At 53.3% G+C, this 17,912-nt stretch overlaps 1 protein-coding gene across 1 annotated transcript; it reads right to left on the bottom strand.

The window, feature by feature from the left end:
* Window positions 1–204: 204 nt before the first annotated feature.
* On the bottom strand, window positions 205–17,561 carry SF3A1 (splicing factor 3a subunit 1). Its single transcript, XM_041003673.1, has 16 exons — window positions 17,381–17,561; window positions 13,998–14,119; window positions 9,378–9,585; window positions 8,094–8,351; window positions 7,178–7,252; window positions 6,338–6,488; window positions 5,905–6,098; window positions 4,970–5,087; window positions 4,529–4,714; window positions 4,001–4,122; window positions 3,652–3,897; window positions 2,918–3,125; window positions 2,354–2,508; window positions 1,402–1,503; window positions 1,219–1,290; window positions 205–685 (listed from the first exon to the last, which is right to left on the bottom strand). Exons 1-16 carry the CDS (start codon window positions 17,441–17,443, stop codon window positions 584–586), a joined length of 2,382 nt encoding a protein of 793 aa, XP_040859607.1. The 5' UTR covers window positions 17,444–17,561; the 3' UTR covers window positions 205–583.
* Between the last annotated feature and the right edge of the window lie 351 nt (window positions 17,562–17,912).

The following is a 17,912-nucleotide window of genomic DNA, read 5'->3' as shown; positions in this document are numbered from 1 at the left end:
GCTCTATGAGGACAATACTATCAAATATTTCTGAAAGGCCTAACAAGATCCTATTACACATAGGACATGATGGTATCAAAAGTTTAGTTCTAAACCCTAGGACTCCTCAGAGCAGAGAGGAGCCACATGATGCTGTGCCATCTTTTCACTACTCCTGATCTGGACAGGGCTCAGGGTGCCAACACACAACTCTCGTTACACTGATTTCACAAGAGGAATCCAAGTTTATTAGACCACAGCAAAATACAAAAATCATCAATGACCACAGCAACCTTAGTCAATCAGCCAAGTGCCTCTTGGCACAACACGCCAGATCAATCCTGCAGGTCCCTCCAGGACTCTCGGCCCTGACGTGCTGCTCCAAGGAACGAGTGCCTGCAAACCAAGGCAGCGGCCTCGAAAGCCCTGCTAATTCTTAGTGACGGGATAAAGAGTTAAGGGAATGAGCCTCTGCAGGACACTCTCAATGTCCAAACTAAGAGGGAAACAACGCATGGCTGCAGGGCGGCCTTCTGGGTGTCCAGGGCAAGAGTGGGCAACAGGAGACATGAAACAGCAAGGACCTGACAACCAGTTTCTCTCTCTACTTCTTCCTGCCACCTCTCTCCTTGAGGGCCAGATGGATGATGGCGCCATTGGCCATGTTGTAGTAAGCCAGTGAGTTGGAATCCTTGATGAAGATGCCCTGGAAAAGACAGCAATGCCTCAGAGTGGGGTCCCCAGCCTTGAACACACAATGCAGCTTCCCATCCTTGAATTCTATTTGTATTTGTATTCTATTTGACACTTAGCAAAACTGTGCTTGAGATCACCTTGACCAACAGCCTTGCTTCACAGGAGGCAGCTGCAGCCCACGGCAGGGATTTGTTCAAGACCAAAAGGGTGACCACAGCACAGCTGTGTGACCTGCCAGGAGGCAGGCGATGCTGGACTGTACTGCATGGAGCCAGGCTACCCGAGGCCACACTGGCTGTGATAGCCTCACCTCTGGGTCAAGAACCCACCACCACCGCACTCCCCAATCACATCCTCAGCTATCAGCACCTCACACTAGTAAGCTCTCCTGCCAGCACCCAGCAAGCACCATCTTCTGGAAGGACTCAGATCACATTCAGAGGGGAAAGGAATATCCCTCCATTCCCCTCTGCATGGGCATGTTAACTTCTGGGACAGCAGGTGTCAAGACCCAAGAGATAGGACCAGGACGCTCCAACATACCTCGTACTGTAGCTTCTGTTTCCCTGCAGGCATGCCCGTAGCTTCGTGAATCTTCACCTTGATGACAGAAACCTATGGGGGCCAAAAGGTCATTGGTCCCTTGCTAAGACCAGTAGGAGGAAACTTGTCCCTTGAGCCCTTGGTTCCCCTGCCTATAATAACGCTGGTGGCAGCAACCATTACCTGGTCTGTGAGAGGAAGGGTGAAGACCAGCACCTGCCCATTCAGCTTCCATTCCGTCTTATCCTGCATGTTGGGCACCTGGACTTTGATGGACACTGGACCCTGGTGAAGTAGAAGGGGGTCGTTATGCCTGGGAACTATGTTCTGCTCTCCCAAGGGCACCCAGATACTGGTCACAACACCACCTGTGACACCGTACAAGTCACTTCCTGTTTCCAGATTTGTTTTCTCTGCCCTGAAATATTCCTGCTCTGCCTTCAGTTGAGTCTGGAGCTGAAGTGAAGAAGTTGTAAAAAATGTTCCATGACACCCAACAAGTACCCCCAAAGGAACAAATGGAACCCATGAGACCCAGATTACCAATTCAGCTGAGGAGGTCTGTAGGCCTCCATGCCACTGCCTATGCATGATGGCATAGCCCCATGGCAGGCGGCCAACTGTGAAGAAGTGCCGTGAAAGCTGCACTCTACCCTAGCACCTGACTGCTCAGAAATGGAAACTACTTTAAGAAAGGCAACAGAAGACTTCGTCAAATACAGAAGCATCAGGGGCTGCCACTGGTTCTGGCCTCCTCCCCTGTTGGATCAGCAGTGCAGAGGCCCCACCTTCCTTTATGCTGGTACCCTATCATGGACTAGAGATGGCTTGAAGGTCACAGTGAGTCCACAAACTACCCCATACTCGTTCCAGGTGCCCAGCACCCTCTCATTCCTGGCCATGTTCCCTGCTGGCCTCCACACATGCCAAACCGGGGGCCACCCACACTAACACCTCTGCTGCTCCACTTTCACTGGGTGCTCGGGATCCCTCAGAAGCATCTCATGGCTGACCCAGACCCTGGAAATCAACATCTCAGGAGTGGAATGAGGTCAGGCAGGGACTGTGTGACACAACGACCCTGGGCACCTCTCCTAGACTCCCACACTACAGGAAGCATGCTGGGGCCACACACCTTGTTCCTGCGTAGGAACTCCTCCTCGGGCATGAGGCTGTCCTCTGTTTTCAGTTTCTTGGAGGTGGGCTCATCTTCCATAGGAGGTGGGGGGTGCACAGGGGGCATTGGGGCTGGAGCTGGGACGGGTGCCACAGGTGGAGCAGGCACAAAAGCTGCAAGGACAAGAATAGGCAGACCCATGAGCAGGGTAAGATGTCCAGAACTCAGGGCCGAAGGATGTTTTGCTTCATCAGGTGTGAAAAGCCACTCCCCACTGAGTGTGGGAGTCAGCAGGTCCCCTGGGAGGCTGCCCAGACCATGCAGAGTGGGACCACTGAAGGGAGCAGGCACCTGCCAGGGGCGACCCAGTGCACAGGCATGTTTCACTCTATCTCCCCCGGGAGCTGCGGCTCTTGGCGTCCAGCTCAGGGATCTTTCACACGGAAAGCCAGCCAGAGCTCTCCAGTGGGCTGGACACCCAGCTGGAAGAGCCAATACTCCCATCAACCATTGCTACACACACACACACTTGACACTTGGCCTGTGGCCCAACCCAGAGCAAGCAATGCAAGAGACACTGACCTGTTGGCACAATCATGGGTGGTGGCCGGGGTGCCATGATCGGAGGTGCTGAGGGAGGCATGGGCACCACATTGATCCTGGGTGCATGGATGATGGGTGGCATGGGGGCAATCACTGAACCTGGGGGTAGCCGAACCACAGATGCCATTGGGGGCCGGGGCATGACAGGCACTGCAGACACAACAGTAGTGCGGACAGGAGGCGGCATCTGTGTGAAGGAAGGGATCGAGAGGTCAGAGGAAGCTGGGGCAGGGCTCCAAGGGCACACCTAGCTCATAGTGGATCACCGGCACTTCTCAGAATGGGGGCCAGACAGCTCCATCTCAGCCCCATAGAGCCTAGAGACCACTACTTCACATCAGGTATTGGAAAGAAACTTGTCAATGACAGGCCCAGACCACTGTCCCCACCTGGGACTCAGAAGGCAAACTCAAATTAACTGGCTTGCCACAGCCTCTGAGAAGCACAACAGAGCTGACCCCGACTCGGCTCTCTGCAGCGAGGGCCAGGATCCTCCAAGACCCAGGAAGCCCTGTAGCCTATTTCCCCGCCTCCCCCCCTCCTTATTCTAATCCTCCTCTGTGGATGGAAGAGTGGGTTTGAGGCTCTCACTTTCATCTAAGGGTTCTTCTGATTCACCAGCACTCAGAACTGCTCTAAGACAGTAACCGCTCTCAGGCAACAGCATCCAACTCCAGGAATTGAGCTTAGTCCCAGGGTGGCTACTGGCTTACCGCAGGTGGTCGGGGCACTGAGGTGATGGGTGGAGCTGAACTGGGGATGTTGGTGGCTGAAGACGGAGGGGGTGGCTGCTGGGGGATTTCATTGGGCTTGCTGGGGCCAATCTTCTCTTTGGTATCATCTTCTGGCACCAGGCCCTTGGCCTTGTGGATGGCCTCAATCTGTTCCTGGAGGGTGATGTTGGCCTGAGCAGCCTGTTGAGTTCGAGCCATGCTGCCTGAGTGGCCATCCCATGTCACCTGTCAGGGAAAGCAAAGTCACAGCTTGTCAGGGCTGCTGGGACTATGCCTAAATGGGGCCCATCAAACGCAGGGAAGGCAGGAGGACCTTCTGCAGCCGTACCTTTTCCTCTGGCTTCTGGATCTCCTCCTCTCCGATCTTCTTACCGATGGCTGTTTCCTCCACACCGAAGATGTCGGTACGCCGCTCGGCCAGCTGTTTCAGGCTGCTCTCAATATCCAGACCTGAGAACAGTCATGCAATGGAGGCAGGGGACAGAGATGGAAGCTAAATGTGGCGCTTGCTGACAAGGCAGCAACTCTGCTGGTGTGCAGGGTAGGCAGACTCTTGACCCCAGCACAGTACCCGTGCTTCAGGGAAGGCTGTCCAGTGAGACCTAGGCTTATAAACCCAGTATCTGATCCCACAACCTAAGGGCTCAACTGTGAGGACAGGATGCCAAGCGTGTTGGGGAACAGTTGGGATTAGCAGCCTCCCAACCACCAGCAGCCTCCTCCCTGGGCTCGCAGAGGTGCACCCCGTCACCCACATCAGGGCCTGCCTTTGGAGTTCTTTCGCAACACTGCAGGCTTCATCTGTTTTCAGAAGTTTGCAGACTCCTGTGGGCTCCTACAGGAACCCCTGACTCACCTGGTGCATACACTTCGTCATCGCTCTGCTTCTCACGGATGGAGCGATCCCGCTGCTCCAGCCAGCGGGGGTCCAGGAGCCCGATGCGCATGTGCTCCTGCATCTTGCTGGCAGGGATCTTCTCCCCCGTGATGGGGGACACGAGGTATTCATCCGGAGCAGGAGCAGGAGGCAGGGGCTTGGATGCTGGAAGGAAACGGATGTCTGAGAACACTGGTGAGCAGGGAGGGGACTAGGTGAACAGGGTGGTGTTTCACTCATGCATCATTCATTCGAGACACATCCACTCAGAGGCGCCTTTGTAGCTTACACAGCAGCCCCAGAAATGCCTGGGTCTGGTTTCCATAAGGCTTAAGGGCTCTCAGTGCTGATACACAAGTGGCCTTAGGGCCTCCTGGTCTGAGGAACATGCAGGGCACACAGGATTCCCCCAGGCTGCACCTTTAGGATCGTAGTCTTTGCGGACAATGACTTGGTCTGGAGTTGGGGGCAGAGGCGGAGGCATGGGTGTATCTGGGGGTGGGGGCACCTTCTGCCCTTCTTCTTCATCATCTGAACCCTGAAAAGCAAAGCAGTAGTAGATCAGAGAGCCACTTCCCCTACGGCTGAGCCCTGGCAGACATGAGGAGAGTCAGGAACCTTGGCCTCTGCCAGTCTGTGTCCAAGTGCTAAGCCCCGAGGGGCAGTAAAGCCAGCCGGCAGCAGGCCAACCTGCTTCCTCTTAGCATGAATGGGAGTGCTGGGACCATGGTGCTAACACTCCCCCCGGCCGTTTCCAGGAGCTGGCACAAGGCAGTCCCAAGAGGCCAAGGGCACTTAGCACGTCGGAGGGGGAGGGGTGTCCGAGGTGAGTCAGTACTCAGTATAGCTGTGCACAGGGCAATGCTGGGAGTGAGCAAAAAGTCAATTCCCACAGACACAGGAGCCCTTTCTTCTCAGGCGGCACATAAGTTCTTAGGTGGGGGGAGAATGCAGTGTAGCTCTGGAGACAACTGTATGCCCACTTGGAAGGCCTGCGCTGAAGGGGGTGGGGCTGCCCAAAGGGAGCAAGTGTCACATTTAGAAAGCTGTGGGAACTGCTGGGCATTTGGGGCTAAGAGCTTAGAATGCACCATGGTGTCTGGTGATGCAGGGAGTTCCCTGACTGAGGGCTAGAATGGGGAAAGAAGAGCAGGGCTTAAAGGGCCACGGGGAAGGCCACAAAACAGGGTCAACAGAGCTCACAGAGCCTGGGCTGTAAATCAAAGTTTCTGGAACTACAAAGAAGCTCTGTGCAACCCAGGCTCGGGCAGCAGCGTGGCCTTGGACAGGGGCCTGTGCCACTCAGGGCATTACTGGCTCTGGAAGTCACCCCGAAAGTTCGCTCAGGAGCTCACCTCATCCATGTCTTGCACTTGGGTGTCCTGGTCCAGCTGGGAAGGCGTCTCCTCTGTCTTCTCCTGTTTCTCATCCTCCTCGTCTGACTCGACTTCCATCTCCACCTCCTCACTCTCCCCAAACTTCTCATACCGCTCCTGGATGAGAATCCGGGCACCCAGCTCCTCCGGCGTGGTTGGGGGAGGGAAATTCCCTACGGAGTGAACCAAAGTCACAAGGAGGTGCCACCACAGGCCACCACTAGGCAGACCAGCCTGAGTACTCTGCCTCCTGAGGCCCACCCAGGATCTCGTGCAGGATTTGGAGAACAGGACTTAGTTTTGGCCAAGCGGTAGAAACAGCATCTCTGGGGACAGAGAGGAGACAGATGCTGCAAAGCAGCTGGGCGTCCTGGGTGTGCAGGTGCCAGGCCTGCTCTCCAGGCAGACCTACCTTGCTCATTGGGTTGAAAGTCAACTGTCTCCACCACAACAAAGTCATGCCAGTCAATCTGTGCATAGGCCACCCGCTCCTTCTCCTTCTCCTCCTCCTCCTTCTTCCTCTCACGCTCCTGGAACTTGGCCCACTCCACCCGGTAGCACACCTGCAGGGAAGGGCCACAGCAGGGCACAGATGTGGACTAGGTCTGCTGCCAGGCAGGCTCTAACCTTCACCAAAGTCAGCACCTCCTTAAAAACAGGAAGTTGCTCCATGCACAAAGAAGCTTCTAGAAGCAAATGACAGAGTCTGCAGCAGGTTTCAGCGAGTTCAGAGTCTGGTTAGGATAGCAATTCTAAATGCTGCAGAAACCCTCCAACTGGAACACAAGGGCTGCTGTCGGTTACAACCTGAAAGTTTTGTGCTTGAGCTGGCAAGGGGTTCAGTGCTTTCATGGGGTGGCACACCGCCCCAGGAAGACAAGGTGGAAACCAAGCGTTCTCAAACAGTGGCTTTCACAGAGCCACTAAAACCAGCACCAGCATGCCTTCTGGACGCTGAACCCCTGGGGGTCTTTAAAGGCATCCATTACTAGAAGACTTGCTCAGGGGCAGCCTCCAAGTGAGCACAAAAAAAGGGAGCCCCATTGAAGCGGAGAGCAAAGCAGAGAACACCGCTATGCCGTCCAACACAGGGAAGCCAGCTTTGGTTCTGTAGCCGCCAGACCTTTCACCCACTCCTCCTAGCCTGGAGAGTCACAGGGAGCTGCCACTGGGCCTGTTTCCAAACTCCAAACAGAACCCATGTGGCAGAGCCTGCAGCATCAGTAACTGGTTGCAAGAAAACCGAGTTTACCTGATCTAACACCTCTCGTGGATTTTCAGCCTCTTTCTTGAGCTTCGTAAATAAACCTTTGGGTGGAATCAAAATCTGAAATGAGAGTTAAAGCCATTGTCACCCTGGGACAAAGAGCCGGTCTGGGGTCAAGGCACAGGAGACCAGGACTGAGTCGCTGGCTCTTGACTCCGTAGCAGGTATTTTGGAGAATGAGCTGACAGGTAAATCTCTAATAAACAAAAAGGGTCTGGAGACCTTCAACTCTGATATGTGCATTTACAATCACTGCTTAGCCTCAATAACTGTTACTTCAGCTATCTTCCTAGCCCCTGGATTTGGTTATTTACTAAAAACCCACATTTGTACAATTCGAATTATATACTAATCATATATATATATGGTGGGGGGTAGGCACTCTGATGGAGGAAATCCTTCTGAGTTATACTTCTGTAAGGACCCCACCTGTAATACTGGCATCCCATATGGGTGCCTATTCAAGTCCCTACTGTTCCAATTCCAATCCAGCTCCCTTACTGGCCTTGGAAAAGCAATAAAACTCAGTCTGCATTTTTGGGCCCCTGTCACTCCTGTGGGAGACCTGACAGAAGCTCCTGGCTTTGGCCTACCGCAGACCTGGCCATCGTGGCTGTCTGAGGAGTGAACCAGCAGATGGAAGAGCTCTCTGTCTCTCTTCCCTTGTACTTGAGCCTTCGTTGTTACTCTTTAGCAAGAAGCCAAAGCTGGGAGCTGACACTCAATCAGGCATTTCTATTTAGAAAACAGTCTGTATTGCATTTAAAGGAGCAACTGAAAAGAAATCCAGAGATTTTACGTTAAGCTGAGGTTCCTAATGTCTGCTCCCTGCTGACAGTGAGTATTTCTGGGGGGTCACAGGTTCCCTCCCTGGGCCCAGCACATAGTCCTGCCCAGGCACCTTGGTGTACTGCTCCACCAGCTTCGTGAAGTAATTGAAGAGGCTGTGCTGTGGGCGGAGAAAGTCAAACTGGTAGTTGCGCTGCTCCTTCTGCATCAGCTGGGTCAGAAACTGGCGCCCATTCCTGGCCACAAACTGGGCTGTGAGCTTCACTACATCCAGGTCGAAGGCAGAGATGGAAGGAGGGTCTGCGATGAACTCAAACTCCGGAGGGGGTTCTTTGGGCACGATGGTCTCTTGAATCACCTGAGCCTGGACCTGAGATGCAGATGGAGGGTGAGACAGAGAGCGGACAGGTCCCAGCAGGAGGGGGAGGGAAACATGCCTCGGCAGGACAGTTGGGGACCCCGGGCTGCCACAAGCCACACACACACCACTGGTATTTGGCAATGAGAGCCCTAACTCACAGGAACATCAATTTCTCAGCCAACTGTTCTGGAAGTGGCCTCATCTTTCTAAACAGTTCTGAGCGAGGTCCCTGCCTTTCTCTTATCACTGCTCCTGCCCTGAAAATGAGGGCTAACCTCGTGGTAGGCGACTCGACAGGCACTAAGGTTCTTGGGCACTCAGAGTCCCAGGTAGAAGTGCTTCCATGAGCTCTGTGTGAATCACAAGGTGATAAACCAGGCACTGTGAATCTTTACAAATGGGGAATGAGCAGCAAGCTGGAAAGCACAGGTCACTCCAAAACGAGGGGCTACCTTCACCAGGAGTAGAGCAAGGTGAAGAGAGCAGCCCAGTTCCACAAAACAGGCAAAACATACCGCCCCTTCCTATCTCCACAGACAATGCTAACAGTTCTGGGGGCTGGCCTCAACACTCCAGAGCCCAGTGCCAGGAGACTGGTATTAAACATGTCAGAGAGAAGAGTCATAGGAAACTAGACTGAAGGGAAGGGATGGCATAAGGAGGGACCTATGGGTCAACACAGCCAGCAGAAGGTCCTTTATACAGGATGTCACTGCCTCCATCCAATGGTCAAGATCCCGATGAATTTGCTTCCCAACCCTCAGATTCCACATCTGCACAGTGACCGTGCTGGCCCCCTCGTGGTGTCACGGAAACATGACACCTGGAGCAGCGAGCACAGAGCCCAAGAGGTGGTGCTTGGGAAACGCCACCTGTCAGGGGCACTTCACCGTCTAAGACTACTTGGGGTCTGCTTGTGTAGGACGGGCTGACAGCCTCACTCCCCTTCCTGAGTGTTGCGAAGCTTGGCCTGCAGGCAGAATGACACACCCACACCTTGCCCTGGCCTCCCTCCTCTTGGCCTGGGCTCCAAACCTTCTGAGGCAGCTGCTGCTGGGTGGCCTGCTGCTGCTGCTGCATAACCTTGGGGATGGCGGCCGAGGGCTCCTGGGCCTTCCCCTCCTTGAACTCGCTGACCTTGTGGCGGTAGTAGGCATGGTAAGGGTCATTGGGGTTCAGGAAGTTGAACTTGGGGTTGTTGATTTCGTTTTGTCGGATCCTAGCTTCAAATTCAGGTCCGTTTCTGGAAGGAGGAAAACAGAACCCTCGTGAGTGCTCAGACTACAGAAACCCTGCCCAACCGAGCCTCTTTTTTGCCACCTCCCCTGCTCAAACCAGCAGCAACCCCTCAAGCCCCCAGTGCCAGCGGCCAATGCCAGTCACCCAGGCTCCTCCAGCACAGCGTGTCCCTGGCCCCCATTACTGTGCAGCTTCTCTGCCAATTCCGCCGCTTCCAAAACCAGCACCACTGTGCTTCTCTTAGAGGAAGAAAGGTATGTGCTAGCATTCCAAGTAAAAACCAGTAGGCCTTCCCAGCACAAGATGAGCCAAACTGAACCCAGTGACACCACCACAATGCTGCCAAAGTTCAGCTGCAAGCCTGCTGAGACCAATTCTTTCAGTTAACAGGGGAGATTAGCAAGTGTTGGAGCAGCTTAAAGACACACTAGCCCTAACTGGAGACTCTGCCCTTTAGGGGATTGCAAGGACTGAAAAACACCAGCGTGATGCCTTGATTTGACACCTCATCTGAGAACTGCCTCACAGTCCCTCGTTTACTTCGGGAGAGGGGCACACACATGTCCCATACACACTCCACCTTTCTCACACTTCCACATTGCTGGACCTGTGGGAGAAGGTGAGACTGGGTGCAGCCAACACCGTGCCCCGGATCAGATACCATGACACCCCCTACCACACTGCTGGTCATCAATACGAGAGCTAGTTAGCCTTTCCACAAGTTCTGGCCACACCCTGCAGTGTGACTCACAGCGCGAGCTCTCAATTTGGCAGTGCACCAGTCCAACGGGATCCTCACCCTCCTGGAGGAGTGTCTCCCCCTCCCGGGGCATGCTTACATAACGGCGGCCACAGCAGGGGGTGAGGACTCATTACATTCTCCTAAACTAGGCCGCCAGACAGAGCAAGCGCCAGGGGAGGAGGAGGCTGCTGGAAACAGGGCCCTGCTCATCCCCTCCAGCACTGTCTTCTAAGCCACCGCCCCGCAACATCTGGGAGCAATTGGAAAAACAAATCCACAAGCAGGCAGGCTGGTTCCTTCCCAAAGCAACCCCGCTGCTGCTGCTAATTCGCTGACTGTTAATTTTAGAATCACAGCTTTGAACACGAGGAATTCATTTCAGCACAGAGAGGCAGGAGTCTGACTTAAGCTAGCCAGGGGAACGTATCAAGAGTAATGTCTACTTCAGCCTCTTTCTTTCGATATTTATTTTGAAAGGCTGAGCTCCAGAGAGAGAGGGAGAAATTCCATCCATTGGTTCACTCCCCAAATGGCCACAACGGCCTGTGCTGAACTTCCTCTGGGTCTCCCACAAATGTGCAAGGGCCCAAAGACTGGGGCCATCTTCTTGTGCTTCCCTAGATACACTTGCAGGGAGCTGGATCGGAAGCAAAGCAGCTGGGACCCAAGCCGGTGCCCAGATGGGACACCAGGTGGCACCCAAACTCACTGGCTCACAGTGCCAGCCCCTGCTTCAGTTTCCACACAGAGGGAAAAAAAGGCGAAGGAAAAAACCTAGAGGAAAATCTTCCATTCCACAAACCACACTCAGCTGATCCATTGCCTTCTCTATGAAGCTGAATCCTACCGCTTGCTTTGTCCCAGTGTGACATGCTCATCTGTCCCTCTTTTGCAACATACACAAGGACAAGTTTTCAGATTTAAGAAAGGCCCAGGGCCCGGTGCTGTGGCCTAGTGGCTAAAGTCCTTGCCTTGAATGCGTCGGGATCCCATATGGGTGCCAGTTCAGTCCCAGCAGCTCCACTTCCCATCCAGCTCCCTGTTTGTGGCCTGGGGAGGTAGGGGAGGATGCTCCAAAGCCTTGGGACTCTGCACCCATGTGGGAGACCTGGAAGAAGTTCCTGGCTCCTGACTTTGGATTGGTGCAGCACCGGTTGTAGCGGTCACTTCGGGAGTGAATCATCAGACGGAAGATCTTCCTTTCTGTCTCTCCTCCTCTCTGTATATCTAACTTTGCAATAAAAATAAATAAATCTTTTTAAAAAAAACAAAAAAGCCCAGAAAAGCAACTGCCATTGCTGCTACATCCAGACATATGGAAGTGTGTATTTCTAAGTAAACTCTGACATATTTAAACTTCCATTTCCATGGCAGCAGCAGATGACACAAAATAATTGTAAAGCTATTTGGCAAAATGTTTAAGAAGTCCTTTTTTTTTTTTCTTTTAACTGCATGCCTACCCGCTTTAAAAACAGAAGATTTGGGGCCTGGTACAATAGTGCAGTGGTACATGTCCTCGCCTTGAACATGCCGGTATCCCAGATGAGCACTGGTTCTCGTTCTGGCAGCTCTGCTTCCCATCCAGCTCCCTGCTTGTGGCCTGGGAAAGCAGTTGAGGACAGCCCAGAGCCTTGGGACCCTGCACCCACATGGGAAACCTGGAAAGAGGTTCCTGGCTCCTGGCTTCAGATCGACACAGCACTGGCCGTTGCGGCCACTTGGGGAGTGAATCATTGGACATATCTTCCTCTGTCTCTCCTCCTCTCTGTAATCTGCCTTTCCAATAAAAATAAATATTAAAAAAATGATTTATGCTTTTGGAAGGCAGAGCAATGGGGCATGTGTGAGTTGGGGTGCAGACAGCTATCTTCCATCTGCTGATTTACTCCCCAAATGGCCTGGAACTCCATCTGGGCTGATCAAGCAAATAGCAAAGGACCCAAGCATTTGGGTCACCATTCCAGGCACATGGATAGGGAGCTGGTTTAGAAACAGAGCAGCTAACACTCAAACGGGTGCTGATATGAGCAGTTAGCATCACAAGCAGTGGTCTAACCTACTATAGCTCAAAGCGAGTCCTAAGAATTTTTTAAAAACAGAGCCTGGTGCAGTAGGCTCGTGGCTAAAGTCCTCACCTCACATGCACCGGGATCCCATTGCCAGTTTTGAATCCCGGTGGCCCTGCTTCCCATCCAGCTCCCTGCTTGTGGCCTTATATCGAAGCAGTGGAGGATGGCTCAAAGCTTTGAGACCCTGCACCCATGTGGGAGACCCGGAAGAGGTTCCTGGCTTCGGACTGGCTCAGCTCCGTCCGTTGTGACCACTTGGGGAGTAAATCAGTAGATGGAAGATCTTTTCCTCTGTCTCTCCTCCCTTCTGTATTTCCGACTTTCCAATAAAATAAAATCTTTAAAAATAAACAACAAAAGCCTTTCAGCTAGTCTTATGCCACATACCATTTTCTCCTAAGGCAGCAATCTAAAAAGGAAAGCAAGCACTCAAAAGCTCCCTGACGGCTCAAGGGTAAAGCTGCTCTAAGGGGATCCGAGGAGATGGCTCAGCCAGGCAGGCCTGTCATCCCGACATGGCAAACGCTCACAGGAGGACCGGCCAGCACCAGCAACACCACAATGTGGCTGAGAATGCACAGTGCTGCAAACACAGGCTAGGAGAGCACCACTGTGAGCATGTCATGCTGCTACAGGGCAAGCCAACTCGCACATTTATTCTGGTGGCAAGCCTGAGAGAACTTTTCACCTAGCACTCTTCCTACTTTGTTTTTAAAGTGGGGGAGAGGCCAGTGCAATAGCTCAACTAGTTAATCCTCTACCTTGCAGCACTGGCATCCCATATGGGTTCCGCTTCCCACACGGCTTCTTGCTTATAGCCTAGGAAAGCGGTGGAGGATGGTTCAACGCACTGGGACCCTGCATCTGCATGGGAGTCTCAGAAGAAGCTCCTGGCTCCTGGCTTTAGATTAGCTCAGCTCCAGTCATTGTAGCCACTTGGGCAGTTAACAAGCAGATGGAAGATCTTCCCACCTCTTTTCTCTATAAATCTGCTTTTCAAATAAAAATAAATTTTAAAAAATAATAATAATAAAGTATCAGGGCGAAAGGGTGTTACTGAGACAGTGAATATTGACCTTATTTAAATTATTTCATTTATTTGAAAGACAGAGCACATCCTTCACTTACTCCACAAATGATGTGTGCGATAGCCAAGGCTGAGCCAGGCTGCAGCCAGAAACCCGGAACCCAATCTGCTCTCCTACATGCACTGCAGACCCAAGGGTTTGAACTGACATCATGAGAACAGGAACCTCCTCTTCCCATCTTCCTCAGCCAAAGGCTCTGAGACACACACACACACACACACACACACAGTCCTCAACACAGCAGCCAGCTTTCTAGGTACTTCCTCAGGCCTGTTCTGGAAGCAGAGGTTTCTGGTGGCAGTGGAGCCGAGAGTGACTCGCCTCTTGGCTTCTGCCATGCTGCAGCAGAGAAGCCAGTCCTGCCCGTCGCCTGCCTTGCTGCCATGTGGTGGTTTCAGAAGAGCAAAGAGGCCTAGGGCAGAGGCACCCCTCTAAGACCCTGGGCTTTCCTCGGTGCTGACCCAGGAGCTCTTCCTGCTGTTCTCCTGAGCCACCCAAGCAGAGGCAGTCAGGTTACCTGGCCACGAAGCTGGCGGTTTTGTCAACGATATTCCTGACTTCCGGCGGAGGGTAGATGATCCCCACCACCGGCTTGGCCGGGGTGGAATCCTCCTTTGAAGACGCATCTTCTTCTGGAGGCTGTGAACAACAGAAAAGGAAAAGGCAATAGGGCCATTAATGCAGGCTCTGGTTTGGGGTGGGACCCCTCTGGTCCTCTTTCCCATGTGCCAGAACACAGCACAGACCTTCTCCTGCACTTGCCGGAACCGCCTGAGGCTGAGCGGGCTGCCCCAGGAAGCAGTGACGGGCAGCTCCCCTCCCCGCAGCCAAGCTGTCTCAGTGGGACCAGAAATCTTGGGGGTGGGGGTGGGGGGATTCAGACACAGGCCTTCTGACCTGTTTTTTTCTTTTTAAAGATTCATTTATTTTTATTGGAAAGTCAAATATACAGAGAGGAGGAGGAGATAGAAAGTTTCTTCCGTTCGATGATTTGCTCCTCAAGCGGCCACAACAATCAGAGTTGTGCTAATCTGAAGCCAGGAGCCTCCCCAGGTCTCCCCCGCGGGTACAGGGTCCTAAGACTTTGGGCGGTCCTTGACTGCTTTCCCAGGCCACAAGCAAGAAGCTGGATGGGAAGCGGGCCGCCAGGATTAGATCCCATATGGGACCCTGGAACATGCAAGGCAAGGACTTCAGTCGCTAGGCTGAACTCTGACCACTTTCTGAGAAACTTGTTCCAACATTCAGATGACCGAGTCTGTAACCCCACCTCCAGGGTTTGGCCCGATGTGGGGTAGTTAATTGTTTGCTGAATAAAGGCACGGGAAATGCCTTCCTGGCAGCTCCTTCAACCTTGGCCTTGACTGCCCTGGCCCTCTTCCTCTAGTCACAATCTTGGCCATCATTCGGGGTTCTAATGATCTGTGAACTCCACTGGTATAGTTGACAGCAACTGTCCTACAAGTCCCTACATTTTTTTCTCCTTACACAAAGGGTCAGGCGGCTCAGCTAAGAAACCCTCTGCCACCAGGTTCCCCTCCGCACCCGCCACCTCCCTCCTGTTCCTCTGGTAGTTTGGCAGCCTCAGTGCTCCCCAAAGCCTGAAACTTTCCACTTCCTCATCTCCTCATCCATCCTCACTCCAGCATCCCTGCCAAAGACAAAGATGACCATCTCTGGCCAGTGACTGCTCGCTCCTTCAACAAAGCGCTTCAAACCTCCACTCCCCACTCGAACGCCTTTCCGCCTTACTCGCTGGTCCATCCAAGCTTCCTGGGAGCGTCCAGGCTCCCATTTTACCTCCTGTTCTACAATGTCCCCACAAGATTCTGTTCTTGGTTCTCTGCAGGCACTCCCACTGCACTCAGCAGCCACGGCCCCCCACTTCCCCTCCCACCTCAGTGTCCCAGAATTTTAGTTCTGGCCAAGGCCTGGGCACTTTGGTCTCTAACCAAGACTTCCTTCTCAGCCATCCAGCCCAGCACTTAGGCCTCCTCTCCCTGCCGTGGGTCCTACCTTCAGATAGACTGACATTTCCCCACCACAGTAGCCCAAGGTATAACTTTGAAAAAAAAAAAAAAAAAAAAACAAAAACAAAAAACAAACACAAACTTTTATGTTCAGGCCCAGCACAATGGCTCACTGTTTTGTACGTGCTGGGATTCCATATGGGTGCCAGTTCATGTCCTGGCAGCCCCGCTTCCCATCTGGCTCTTTGCCTGTGGCCTGGGAAAGCAGTAAAGAATGGCCCAAAGCCTTGGGACTCTGCACCTGTGGAAGATTTGGAAGAAGCTCCTGGCTTTGGATCAGCTCAGAATCAGCAGACAGATCTTTGTCTCTCCTTCTTTCTGTAAATATGCCTTTACAATAAAAATAAATAAATCTTCAAAAAAAATTTAAAAATCTTGGGCCCAGCATGGTAGCCTAGTGGCTGAAGTCCTCGCCTTGCATGTGCTCAGGATCCATATGGGTGCTGGTTTGTGTCCCAGCTGCTCCACTTCCCATCCAGCTCCCTGCTTGTGGCCTGGGAAAGCAGTTGAGGACGGCCCAAAGCCTTGGGACCCCGCATCTGTGTGGGAGACCTGGAAGAAGCTCCTGGCTTTGGATCAGCTCAGCTCCATCCATTGCAGTCGATTGGGGAGTGAAGCAGTAGATGGGAGATCTTCCTCTCTGTCTTTCCTCCTCTCTGTAAATCAGATTTTCCAATAAATAAATAAATAAATCTTTAAAAATAATAATTTTAAAGTTATAGTATTGTCTTTGACTCTCTTGAGAGTCCTGTGGAATATTCTTTAGCTCCATATTACAGACGACAAAACTGAGGGACAGAAAGCTTAACAGACCCAACCAGCAGAACCAGGTTCCAGTACTGCATCTTGGGGTGGGCATGCCATGATGGCCACCAAGTTTTCCGCTGTCCCCACCATCACCACCAGGCTAGGTCCTCAATGACCAGCTTGACAATGACCCCTATTCTATCTGAAACACATACCTCACTACGCAACTGAAAACTTTTCCTGTCCCCTCCCACCATAAAGACAAAGTTCAAACCCCGAGAAATGGCACCTCCTGCCATCACACTGCTCACTTCTACGTGATGTCACTGTGACAACTTTCCCCTGTGCCTGGGAAAAGGCCAGCCCTGCGGAGGGACTGAAATATTAGGGGGGAAAAGAGTCCTGAGTCTTTTCTGCTGTGTTCCAGATATTATCAGGAACCCCAAAGCAGCGAATGGCATATAGTGTGTGTTTAACCAATGAATAAAGGTTTTGTTCCTTCCCTTTCCTGGGGAGGGAAGGAGGGGAGGAGTCGGGTGGCCACTCTTCCCCAAAGTACCCGTTACCCCCATGGGCCTCCTTTCTCCAATCTCCCCTGGCATTTCAGGCTTTTATTTTAGGGCGGATCAGGCCACACGGCCATCAGTGACGTGCTCCGAGTCATTTACTGCGAATCTACACCTGCCTCTCTTCCCACTCGGACTATGAACTCCCTCCCTTAAGGCTGCACTTCATGTGTGGCTCATTCATTCGGGGGTGGGAGGCAAACACGGAACCTGGCGCAGGGTAAAGGACGAAGGAGATATTCACGAGCGCCAACAACCAAAACATTCCGGGGAACCGCGGAGCCCAAAGGCTAATCATCCGGGAATGAAGGCTTCTCACCCCCTTGCAGGTTTCGCCCCGGGATCTTATCAAAACGCACGGTCCCATTCAAATGATCGGGGGTGGGGAAAGAGATTCGCCTTCCGACTGAGCCCTCCCTCCCAGGTGGTGCAGGTGTAGCGAGCCAACTCCAGAACCCATTCGACAGCCCTCATTTCGCGGCGACCGGAGGAGAAGGGCCCAGCCGAGGCCTCAGGGCTCGGGCTGCCGAGCGGGAGGGGCGGGGAGGCCCCGTTACCTGTTTGGGCTCCGGGACCACGGGCGGCGGCGGAGGAACCGCCTGCACCGGCCCGGCCGGCATCACCGCGACGCTCAGGGCTGCCAGCCCGCCTGGATATCGGGGACCGTTGGCCTGAGAAACACAACCTCCACGCTACTGGCGGGAGGACGAGATCGCAAAATGGCGGAGGCCGAGCGAGACGTCGCCGCGGAGCACAACGGACGCACTTCCGGTTCCGCCTCTCCGGGACGCGCTTTCCGCCCTCTCCGCGGGCGACGCCGTTACCATGGCAGCAGTCCGGGCGCCAGGGCTAGTAGGGGGCGGTGTTTTTCGGAAAATCCTGTGAGTCGCCGGCGCTGTTTTGAGGGGGCAGTCCCATGAGCCTGTCAGACACAGAGGCTAAGCTGCGACGCCGAAGACAGGTGAGACGTTCTGCCCCACCCGCATGGAGGTCCTAGCATTCACCTCACGACCCGCCTGTCTCCTTGTCCTCTAACTTTGGGGGATCCACCTCCCACTAAGCCGGTTGCTTCAAAACCCCTCATTTCTA

Source organism: Ochotona curzoniae, unplaced genomic scaffold, assembly GCF_017591425.1.
Source record: "Ochotona curzoniae isolate NIBS_2020 unplaced genomic scaffold, NIBS_Ocur_1.0 scaffold_274, whole genome shotgun sequence".
Taxonomy (NCBI): Eukaryota; Metazoa; Chordata; class Mammalia; order Lagomorpha; family Ochotonidae; genus Ochotona; species Ochotona curzoniae.
Note: the sequence above shows the minus strand (reverse complement) of the source record. Positions and strands in the feature narration are given on the sequence as shown.